The 12,035-nt window shown below is 40.5% G+C and overlaps 1 protein-coding gene across 1 annotated transcript in view; it reads right to left on the bottom strand.

The window, feature by feature from the left end:
* Positions 1-638: 638 nt before the first annotated feature.
* The window catches only part of LOC110054383 (uncharacterized), a 50,224-nt gene continuing 38,827 nt past the window's right edge, over positions 639-12,035 (bottom strand). The window contains exons 53-69 of the mRNA XM_089285409.1: positions 11,381-11,488; positions 11,233-11,286; positions 11,080-11,133; positions 10,508-10,561; positions 9,996-10,049; positions 9,150-9,203; positions 8,270-8,305; positions 7,417-7,434; positions 7,115-7,132; positions 6,728-6,754; positions 5,512-5,643; positions 4,671-4,694; positions 4,239-4,377; positions 3,603-3,706; positions 2,788-2,871; positions 1,796-2,020; positions 639-1,308 (exon numbers count right to left, since the gene is read on the bottom strand). Coding sequence (XP_089141535.1) covers positions 1,171-1,308; positions 1,796-2,020; positions 2,788-2,871; positions 3,603-3,706; positions 4,239-4,377; positions 4,671-4,694; positions 5,512-5,643; positions 6,728-6,754; positions 7,115-7,132; positions 7,417-7,434; positions 8,270-8,305; positions 9,150-9,203; positions 9,996-10,049; positions 10,508-10,561; positions 11,080-11,133; positions 11,233-11,286; positions 11,381-11,488 — 1,323 coding nt within the window. The 3' untranslated portion in view covers positions 639-1,170. The remainder of the gene's footprint in view (positions 1,309-1,795; positions 2,021-2,787; positions 2,872-3,602; positions 3,707-4,238; positions 4,378-4,670; positions 4,695-5,511; positions 5,644-6,727; positions 6,755-7,114; positions 7,133-7,416; positions 7,435-8,269; positions 8,306-9,149; positions 9,204-9,995; positions 10,050-10,507; positions 10,562-11,079; positions 11,134-11,232; positions 11,287-11,380; positions 11,489-12,035) is intronic.

Raw genomic sequence — 12,035 nt, forward strand, 5'->3', positions numbered from 1 at the left:
CCATATAAGGGCGTTTGATTTACTGCTCGTAACAAGTCTGTCTAAAAACGGTTTCAAGGCTTCAAGGAATGAAACTGCGCTAGAAGAAGAAGTAAAATAGTACAGCTACTGTTTCTGTTCGGATTCGAGAGTAGAAGTCTTCGATTTCACAGATTCATCCACAACAGCAACTGTAAGTTCATGATACATGACAAAACGAAGGAAAACGATTTCGCGCGTTATGAATTGGTCAATTACTCCATTGGACCTCAGCATCGGAAGAGCACATAAATCAATGGAGTACACTATTGGCTATCCCACAAACCTTCCTTGTGGTCTTCCACAACAAAGGCTCGTAAATCTTCTATAAAAAGCCACGCCTAGTCTATCGAGGCGATAAACCGGGGAAAGGCTTCGCTTGTTATTGCTTTCCTCCTAAAGGAATTGCTTCTCGACTTTTCTCTGTTTTATTTTACGCTTTTTAAATCCTCTTTATCATCTCGACCAGTCGGTTTGACTGTTAGATGATTGTGCAAGTCTAGCTGTTCAGGTTAATGTTCGAGGACGATGGCGGAACAAGATATTTGGCTAGAGTGGGTAGGGTGGATTGTCTTCGCGTAAACTTCTGCTGTACGTGTACCCCTAACATGAAATTGTCATTCTTTCCTCAAGCATTTAATAATTACTTTATAATGAATTCTCTCTAGCTGTGAATACAACGTTTCGTTCATACAAATAAGAAAAGATCAAAGATAAAATATAAAAACACTTAAGTTGAGGCGATTTGTTCTCTAGCTGTAAATGTCAGATTCTTGTGTGGAAAGTTGTACACACATAGAAACAAGAAAAAACCTCGCTAGTTTAGGGCAGCAAGTTTATTTTTGCGTTAACACTGCCCAGTTTCCATAAGCTATGCATTATTAACAATCCTAATATTGGTTATTTGTCGCTACGCATTACAAATCGCTTGCGATTGCAAAAATAATCCTTTATTTATCTGCTGACCTTAGGGAATCGAACTGACATCACATTTCATGGCACGGTAAGACACAATATTTAACAATAAAAAGTACTTCCTTCGAAACACGAAACTAAACATGCATAATAGTAAGCTTGCGTCCACAACATCTACCAAGAGTTCTGTTGTTTAATAAAATACAGCGGGAACAGTCCCTAGTTATTATACACAGTTCACCAGAAACACACTTCGCCAATTTCAACTTCTAGTTCACCGGCTAAATCATAAGCGGCAAAGTCTACAACAGGGAGCCGGGAGGCCTGGGTGCTAGTTATCACAAATTGCGTGTCGTGTAGTGCTCCGTCCTTCACCTGAGGAGAACAGCAATATCTTATTAGGAGAGGTAAGACACAGGGGAGGGGGGAGAAGGGTCATCCTAGATCACAAGAATCAGTTCGTAAAATAAAAGCTATCGAGCAGTACTTTCATGTGGTACTGTTTATTATGCTGTACAAGGTGGTTCTAACTTTTAAGTCTGTGGCTAAAACCATAGTGTATGACCATTCAAGTAAAAGCTATTGAGCAGTACTTTCATGTGATACTGTTTATTATGTTGTACAAGGTGGTTCTAGCTTTTAGTCTGTGAATCAATTCCTAGTGTGTGACCATTCAAATGAAAGCTACTGAGCAGTACTTTCATGTGGCACTGTTTATTATCCTGTGCTAGGTGGTTCTAACTTTTAAGTCTGTGAATGAAACCATTGTATGTGACCATTCAAATGAAAGTTACCATGCGGAACTTAAGATTCTTCTTTTTTTTTTTCTGATTTCAATCCTGGAGAGTGCTAATAGTATTACCTTGCATCCGTCATATGGAACCTTGATCATAGCTTTCTTTGATTTGGATTTAGAGCTAAACTCGTGACCGCTGACACCTTCAAACTTGACCGCCTTCTTAAAGCTGCGCGCGCTTTCGTCGTACCAGGCCACCGAGTTTTTACATCTGAAGGTGAAGGTCTGTTGGGCGTGGTTACTTAGCAGTTGTAGGTAGTTCAGTTGGATCTCGTCAATCTCGTATTCAATCTGCAAGGACATGAAGAAAGCAGCCATTAAAAAGTGGCATGTTGGTAACACAACGTTTTGAAACGAGGATGTAGATCACAGCAAGTTCGCAATCGTTTTACCTTCTAATTGGGAAAAAAACACAAGTTGGGTATAAAGGCTGTTTCATCATCATCATAAACTTTATTGTTACGTTTAGACGGAAATATAGATGTTTATCAAAAAGGTGACGAATCGCAAGGTTTTCACTCCCGAATAGTATAGTCATTTATTCTTTGGAGAAAATAATTTTCGTATGTTTCCCCGAGGCCGTTCCTTACGGTGTGCGATTGATACTTTAAGGGGGTGGGGTGCGGTGGTTACCTTCGAAATAGCAAGTTGCAGGTAGTGGGTACCTTTGGATGGGTCGTTACTGTCGGGAAAACTATGGACGTACAAAATGTCGTTACTTAGAAGAGAGTAAAAATTGGATTCCTACTTTCTGACAGGTCCAGAAAGAGAATCTTGTCTCGTAGCGTAATTTCTGAAGACATGATGTACTTGATTGATCATCGCAGTTATATACACAACCTAAGCAGTTGTGAAATTAAAGCCTGAAAAATATTCAGGCTTGAACGGGATTCGAACACGTGACCTGTGCGATACCGGTGCTGTGATCTACCAACTGAGCTATCAAGCCAGCTGGAAGCTGGTGACGTTGTGAGTTCATAAAATACCCGTAGATGGTGAGGTGTAATTTCTTCTTTAATGGTCCTGGTATAATGTTTCAACTTGAAGCCATAACGTACCTTGGTGTCATTGTTCAAGTCCTCAGCGTACCATGCGACTTTCATACGGGGATCTACTTGTGTTTTCCACTTATCCTTGGAAATCTGGAATACAAAACCAACAAGCGACAGGGCATTAACGATAACAGAAACTTGCAATGACCTGTCTCATTTTCTTCAAAGTAATTATGACTTATCTAAACCGGGTAATGTGGGAGGGGCCAGTAGACTAGAACCCAACCTCCTGGCTCCTATTTATAAACTAAGAAACTTATAAACACACGCCGCCTCCCCCCTCCCCCCTCCCCACCCCCTTTGAGCACATCATGATCCGCCACTGATGTGCACAACGAGTAGCATGACTGAGGCCCCATCCACACTACGCAAGAGAAATTAATTTGAAAATGGAGCTTTATTTCCACGGCAAGGCCTACCGTACACACTAATCCGTCACGAAAACGGAGCTTTTCAAAAAACACTCTTCAAACCGGAGGCATTTGAAAACGCCGGCTTGTCGCTATAGTGTGGACGTAAAACATTTTGAAAATAGAGCTTTTCGAAAATGATAACGCCACGATAATCATATGAATTCCTGCCCGAGTTTTCCTCAAACACAAATGCCAAATGATCGGTGATTTAAGTGTAGACGGAAACATTTGATGCGTTTTCAGAGTGAATCCCCGTTTTCGAATGGCGGTTCGCTTTACCTTAACTAACGTCCGATAATCTTAGAGCGTTTTCTAACACAGGTACCACGACAACAGTTACTGTATTCACTTTAATTAAACTGCCTGAGAAAATCACGCTGTTTTCAACGTACAGAAAATTCGACAAACCTTTTTCACTTTAGGCCTGATGCAGGTGGCTTGGTTGGTGAAGTTGCAGTGTACTCTGATCTGGTCTTTAGAGGATCCAGCATTAGGATCGATGTCATAATCACCTGTTAGACAAGAAACACACGTATGACAATCCGTCTTCTCAGCTATCTTGCTCGGCAAATGCTAGAGGCTTGGTTGGAAAGTTTAATTTTCTATTGGCTAATGGCATCGAAAGAGAGGAAAATGTTATTTCTTGCAAACTGCTTGAGCTTGGCTTTGAGAGAGAGAGAGAGAAAGAGAAAAGAGAGAGAAAAAAATCAAAAATACATCTTATGTGAAAGACGTGAAGTTGCTTTTGCAGCAGTACGTCAATGAAGACCATCCTTCTAATGTGCCCTACTAGGCCACCAGCCAGCCACCCTTCTACCTTCCCACTTACCTTTTCACTCTTAGTCCAGTTCTGGATCACTCTCTGTCACGCAACAGCACCCTCTCGGGAGAGAGGACCCTCTCTTCCTAGCGTAGCGTTACATGACAAAGAGAGGGCCGGAACTTGCAATAAGTCAATCATCGTGCGACAACATTGACAGCGTTGTACCGCACTTTTCCTACAGATACTTTACTTAAAGTTATTGATCAGAGGGTAGTTATTACCGTCCTCCAGGCTGTAAATGGAGTGGCAAAGCTGAAGATCACGGCAGGTTTTAGCGGGGAAGAATCCTGAGTTGTCGCGGTGTTCCAGTTTGTACATCGTCTCGCCGAGTTCAGCAATGCGATCGAGAACTTGCATTTCCTGAGAAGCAAATGAAGAGGAATCTTCTTTCAAAACTGCACCATAAGCTATCCTGATACGCTATTTGCACGAGCGCGCCAGATTTTCATGACCTTTTAAAAATACTGCGTCGTTCGGATGAGTTGTTTACTCGGTAAGAACCACAACTGATTATGGCTGATTTCAGCAATTTCAGCAAAAATCATTTATTCTCTCTTTAATTCTTCAAGCTCTGCCATAATACATAACAACACTTTTTTGCAGGGTGCAAATTTACGTTCAAAACAAAGATTTCCGAGTGAAATTATACATACCACGCTTGGAGCTGATCTTCGTTTCTGTAAAGAAAAAGACACAGATGAGTAATTTTAAGACTATGACAAAACAAAGTGGGCTCCGCTTTTGTTTCTGACAAACTACAGTCTATTAAGTTGGTTACGTCTTCTCATTTTAACCGCAAAAGTCGACATTATAAAGACATCGATGTGAATATACTTTTGTGTATGTGGCAACAAGTTTTTTTTATTAAATCAACAAATCGACATTATTATGGCATTAATACGAATATACTTGTAATTGAATGCATATTATTTAATTTACTTCTGATTAACGGAACACAACGCGGTGCTTAACACATCCCTTCAGTAACTAATATTACATTACACTGAAATTCATAGTGAAATAAATGTTTTCCTATCCTCAAGCTGATGTTACGGCGAATTTCTTGGAAACAACCCTGTATAAGATTAACATGGCGAGCGGTTTATTCCTTAAAGGTGCAACTAAAATAACGGTCCTTTTTCTACTATCAAAGGAACAACTAATCGTTTATTGTAGAAGCATCTCGCACGAAAGCAGCAAAACAGTGCTCTTTCATCACTTTCGTCAATCACGTCCGTCAATGAATGAATGAATAAATGAATGAATGAATGAATGAATAAATCAATCGATCGATCGATCAATCAATCAAACGACCAAACAATCAATCATCAATCAATCAATCATCAACCAATCAATCAATCGATCGATCAATCAATCAATCATCAATCAATCAATCAATGAATCAATGAATCAATCAATTTAGCCCTTCTAAAAGGAACGGCACAGGTTCGCGCACGAGACTTGAAAAAACCAACAGATATCTTCCATACTTACTCTGTTAAATCCACCTTCACTTTCTTCTTCAGGGCCTGGTTCAAACCCATCACCAGGGCCGCCTCCAGGTCCTTTTGGTGGTCCAGTTCGGGAAATACGCACCATTGATGGAGCAGGGTAGCCAGGCAAACCCTGTTAATAGTAACACGACAGGTTACATAAGTACTGCAATGACTCTTATTTTAGCTTGGTACTAGAGCGATTTACAAGCTTTTAAATAGGTGGTTCATAAACGACAGCAGCGTCTTCAGCGACTTATTAAGAGCGTTATTTGCAAAGCCAGTTAAGTGAAAACCCTAACCCAACCATGAGTTGGCTTGTGCAAGTTTCCCCATGTTTGTCGCTGTTATAGGCCTCCCATCGCTTGCCGCGCTACGTTTTTCCCGCGCTCTTTGCCAAGCTTACGCTAGTTACATGATTTTCCCGCCCTTGAATGCAGCTGGGTTCATGTCTTCCCGCGCCTACCAACCTTTACATATTTTCGCGCTCTTTCTACTCAGCACACCACTACATGTTTCCCACGCTTAAGGCGAGTTACATGATTTTCCCGCCCTTGTATGCTGCTAGGAAAAGTCTTCCCGCGCCTGCAAACCGAGATCATTTTTCGCGCTCACCGATAGGTTGGGTGCCTTTAAGTGTATATACGGCCAACAGGGTTTTATAGTTTTGGTATCTCTACAATGTGCAAAAGGGCATTCTACGGAAAAAAGTTGGATTCCGACATTTTAACGCCCTAAGATCTAGCTTTTAAGTTCCCGTTACAGCCACGCCCAATGAAGTTTACCGTGAGTCAGTGCAAAAAAAGAGTCTGGGTTTCTGAATGGGTCGTGACGTCATGTCAGGAAGTGTCAAATCCTGCTAGTTCAGGTCATTGTTGTTTCAGTAGTGGTGAGGAGTTTTCGTCGACAAAAATCAAACAAACCGAAGTTGGTGAAGCAATGCGGTCGTCAGGCAAGGAAAATAAAAACATGAAGCTTTGAGACGTTCCTGAAGTGACGTCATTCGTCACCAATCTTTCATTACGCGGTCAACTCATTAGGCGTGGCCGAAGCGGGAAATTTAAAGCTTGATTTTATGGGAAAAAGCATCGGAATTCTTTTTTTTTTTTGGTTTGAATCTATTTTTAGATATTATAGAGATACTAAAACCACAAAAACCCTGTTGGCCGTATGGACACTAATTCTACAATAACATATTCCTAGATCCCAGTACTTACGCGTTCGCCAGGAGGTCCAGGGGGTCCCTGCAAAGAAACAGCAACTTTATTAACAAAATGACTTCAACTTATGGGTGGAAATATTCCACTAAAGATGAAAAACGTAGCTGAGTTTGCATCGGTTAAGGTGTCGTCTTATCAAAGTATTCATCAAAACAAAAAGTTGTCCTGGCAATGAAAAGTGAATGAATTTTTACGGAGACATTAAATCTATAAATAATTTTATCAAGTTTGGGTCGTGCTTTGAAAAAAGTCTTTCATTGGCTTGCATGAACACTCTCACAATGGTAGATGTAATTTCAAGTTAATATCTGGCTGCCTTTGCAGCTCGGAACACATCTAGTCAAAGTGAAACAAGACGAAGGTTTAGAATTGAGAAGGACGTACCGGTCTGCCTGATTGACCCTATAGAGAGAAAAAAAATAACAATAGTAATATTCAGCATTGCAACAACTTAAGTTTATAAAACATAAAAACACTGCGGATAAAAACAGGAGGAAGAAAACCTCGCTTATCAGTTTCACTTTTTCCACAGATCAGAGCTTATAAGTAAAGCTGTTCAGTTTTACAGAGTTTCGTCTGGAGAGACTGAAGGCATAACTATCAGTAATTTTTTAAACCTCGACTGGTATACGGTAAGACAACAGTTTTAATACCGTGCAGGTTTAGCACGCATGAATATAACTTACCGCAAATCCTCGTGGTCCCTGTTCAAAAGCGACAAAGAACAAAATGAAGTTAACAGACAACAATGACAAAAAAGTGAGATTAAAAAATAATAAAAATTGTCATGAAAAAGGGAGAAATCATGAGATTTATCGGCAAAGAATATAACCGATACACTATATAGTCGCAGTGCTACAATAGATGTGCAAAACACTCGGAAACACTAATCCTTCCGTTCGCGTTGAATTCGCGAAAGTACCTTAACTTCACGTATGGTACTAGTGAGGTGTTTTTCAGTTTAATTTTAATGATACTTTGCCACATATACGCCAAAAGATTGTGGGATAGTCACAGAGGGAAACTAATTCCCATTTTAGGACCACTCTCCTTTCATTAAAATTTAATGAGTAAAAAAACTTAATTGCATATTATTTTTCTCTCTGAAGAAGAGCTACGTCACTTTTTGCGCATCCTGAAAAGTTAAGCCTAAATTTTTCAAACTTGTCGTTTGTAATTCGCGATAATCTTCTCCATCCTTAACCATCCTTGTTCCATCATGGTTTATTGTTATTTCTTTAATGTTTTTCTATCTTAGTAAACTATTACTTTCAGGTTTTCTGCAATGGAAAGTGTGGTTTATTTCCCGTAGCTTCCAGAGCCTCGTATAACTCTGCGGTAGCGTAACCACCCGGTGTGAACAAGGCAACAGATTCGATTCCTTTTGGTTTGATGAATTTGGATTTGTTTTTTTATGTAGTGTCACTGTCAGATTAACTTGTTCTCTATTTCTATCATTTTATCCAAAAGGCAGAAGGTGCTTGTGGAATAAAGTTTCTCGTTTCGACAACAATCATTGAACACAGTGAAAATACCTACCGGACGTCCTCTGAGACCCTTAGCTCCAACAGGACCCTACAAAGAAAGAAAAAATAGTGATAAACATACAGTCTATCCTAACAGTATTAGCACGTGGTTAAGTTAAGAGGATAGGAGACAAGAATCAAGAAATTCATCAATTAGTCAATACAGTCGAACCTGTGTCAAGCGGTCACCCTCGGGGAATGGCTAAGTGACCGCTTAATACAGGTTGCAAGAAAAACAGGTCAAACATAATCAGTGCTGAAAAGATATTTGACCTCAAATTAGAAACATTTATTTCCGGCGTTTTAATGATTTGCGAAAATAAACAAAAAATCATTTGTTGTACCTCGTGTGTTTAATACAGGTCAAGACAATAGAAAAGGTCCTGTTGGGACTTCGCAAACGGTGACCGCTTAATAGAGGTCAAAATTAAAGAAATTAAGGGAGGTAATTTACGGAACTTTGAAAACTGACCGCTTAATAGAGAGTGACTGCTTACAGGTTCGACTGTATTTCCTTATAATTGTGGTTCGCGGGTGCAGGTCCCGTTCTGACCAGTACAGGGCTCGAAAAAAGAATTCCAGCTTTGCCTGAGACGAACAGCTCTCAAATTTTGCTTGCCCTGGGTAAGTTTATTTTTCTAATTTAGCTGACAGACAACTAGCTTGAGCCCTTGCTCATTGGGCAAGTGAGAATAAAAGTTACTCGCCCGGCAGGAAAATCCACTCGTCCCGAACGACCGGACGACATCGAGGCCTGCCACTAGCTCAAGAGTTGTTTGGCGGCATTAACCCCTCGGTCACGCTTCTAGGTAGACGTTTACAAAATTCTCCAACATTTTCAAATCAGCGCTCAACCACACAAGAAAGAAAAAAAAAAAAAAAGAAAAACTTACCGGTAAACCTCTGAACCCGTCGGGCCCGCTTTCACCCAGAGGACCTGGGTCACCCTATTTTTAATTGAAATAACAACGTTCAAAATACATGAACTCATCAATGTGGTATGCAGTCCAGACTATTCAATGTCTTTACATCTTTCAGTTAGTTTTCCAAACTTCTCTACCAAAGAACTATCAACTACACGCGCAAATTTCGCTCTCTTTATTTTAGATCGCTTTCCATTCGACGAAAAATTCTGGTTTGAATTTGCGGAAATTACCAGCGACAAGTGGAACAGCATTCTTCAGAATTTTCGGAAAAGAGGACAACCTCGCGAGGTACCCTCAGATTTTTGGAAATTTCCCTTCCATTTTGATTTTCCTTCCGGAATTTCCAGAATTTTCGGTCGAATAGTTCGCTCTTCGGAAATGAAACAATTTCCAGATTTTCTGGAAACTTTCCCACGAAATTGCCGTACCATTTGTCCCCGTTTGGAATTTTTCGGAACTTTTGCTTGAATAGAGAGCACCTTTACTTTGTCCAAACTTCTCAACCAATCAAACACGTGCAAGGTTGTGGCATCTTTCTGTTGGTTTGCCAAACTTTTCAACCAATCAAACGCGTGCAACGTTTTGAACTCTTTCTGTTGGTTTTCCAAACTTCTCAACCAATCAAACACGTGCAATGTTTTGACCTCTTTCTGTTGGTTTTCCAAACTTCTCAATGAATTAAACGCGTGCAACCTTTTAACATCCTTCTGTTGGTTTTCCATACTTTTCAGCTTGTGTTAGAGCCGAAAACCAAACGTGTGGAAATAAATAAATAAAAAAAAAAAAACGCGCAAGATTTTATATAATACAAACCGGATCGCCCTGAGGTCCTGACGCTCCATTGCTGCCTGGTTCCCCAGCAATTCCCTGGACAGGTAGAACAGAAATACAACATTACCACCTGACCCTATACATGGTTGCTATGATTACTGTATGATAAGCAAGGGTTCGTGGAGAGGAATGAAACCAGTTAATGATTTACCAAACCAGTATTATAGCGTTTATATGGAATTTAATGTTAAATAGTTTCTGCAAAATTTGTACTCTGAAATATTGCATATTTCATGAACGTGACGGTGCCTAGAGATCTGATTATAATTAGCATAGATTTCACGATTTTATTTCTCCGTTTACTCCTTAGTTTTAGTTTCGATTGAGAAGATATATCCAACACTCAAGACAGTGTTTCACCTCATTATCAAACACCTCGAAGCTCTTCAAAAATACTCCGCTGCGCGTCGTATTTTCAACTCTTTTCTCGGTGTCTTGAAATGTGGTCAAACACGGTCTTTCGTGTTTGATATAATTACGTAAAATACACTCACCATTCTGCCTTGGAGACCTTGACGGCCAGGCGACCCTTGGATTCCACGTTCACCCTGGAAAATAAAGATTAAAACTGGTGATCAGATTCGGGGTTAACATTATTGTATACTAACTGAAAAAAACTCAAGCAAAAAAAAAAAAAAAGAAAAAGCTGAGCATTTCGGGTGGGTATGCATCAATGACCCTTTCTTTGGTTCACAAGCCATCTTTCAGGGGCAGTGAAGGAAAACTGATATTGTAAGAAGCTTGAAATAAAAACAAGTAGAGGAACCACAACACGGCCGAAAATGAAAACTATGGAACAGCACCTTCACGTGGTATTGTTTACTGTACTGTATAAGATGGTTACAACGTTTAAGTCTGCAGCTGAGACCCGAGTGTGTGACCATTCAAATGAAAGCTATGGAACAGTACCTTCGTGTGGCACTGTTTTTGTATGCCAGCAAGGTGGTTCTAATTTTTTAGTCTGTGAATTAAATCCTAGTGTGTGACCATCTCAAATGAAAGCTATTGTTGTATTGCTCAGTATGCTCTACAATCTAAGGCGCAAGTAGTAAAGAAGTCAATATACCTTCTCCCCCTTGACTCCTTGGCCTCCGCGTGCTCCTTTTGCACCCTCAGCTCCCTAAAATGGAGAACAACAAGTTGTTATTTAATACCGACATAGCTAAAAATCCCTTTAAATTGATTTGAGGATGAAATACTTCTAGTTCTCATTACTTACAGTATTTCCTGGCAGTCCACGATCGCCGTTGGCACCATTTTCTCCTGGAGCGCCCTAGAAAAAGAAATGAAAAAGAAAAAACAAAACAAAACAAAAAAACGTTTTACACGAGGCTTGTATCAGTGCAAAATCGAACCATGGGCTTTACCTGCGATCCTATGGGTCCGCGGTCTCCCTGTGCACCTCTCGGCCCAGGCCCTCCACGGGCTCCCTGAGCACCATCGTTTCCTGCCAGGCCTGGGAATCCCTTGGCGCCCTGTAGGATAAACAGCACATGGTCACTTGAAGTTATCAGACGAACGTGAATACAAATGCATTCTTCAGACATTTGAGCAGCAGCTGAATCGAGCTGGCTGAAACGTTTCTCATGTAGGCCTAAACCGGCTTTTTGTGTGCCTCTGAATATTGTGACGAACATAAACCTTTCCAAGAACGTTAATCAAGTGCTATCTGGAAGACACTCTCTTGTAAGGGTTTCAACATCTTTCCCCCTCTCTTGTTCACTGGTTACATATGATTCCACTTTATCACAAGGAGAACGTCGTGACAGCAAAACACACAGATCTAATAACAATTACACTGCACGTGTTGTCCACTGATTTGTTCGCCACCCTTAGACTGCTGGTAGCCGGTTTTTTCTCTTAGGGTCACTTGGACGAGTGTTTAGCCATTGCGAACACAAAAACGCGGTAGTCTCGACCCATTCTCCTTTAGGCTTAAGCGTCTCGCCTCATAATAACCCCTGCTGAATTTCGAGAGATTAACAGACTGCCAACAGTCTACCGCCCTCTACTGAAAACCAT

The sequence above is a fragment of the Orbicella faveolata genome, unplaced genomic scaffold (genome assembly GCF_042242905.1).
Source record: "Orbicella faveolata isolate gen_17 unplaced genomic scaffold, um_ofav_v1 contig_13, whole genome shotgun sequence".
In the NCBI taxonomy this organism is placed as follows: domain Eukaryota; kingdom Metazoa; phylum Cnidaria; class Anthozoa; order Scleractinia; family Merulinidae; genus Orbicella; species Orbicella faveolata.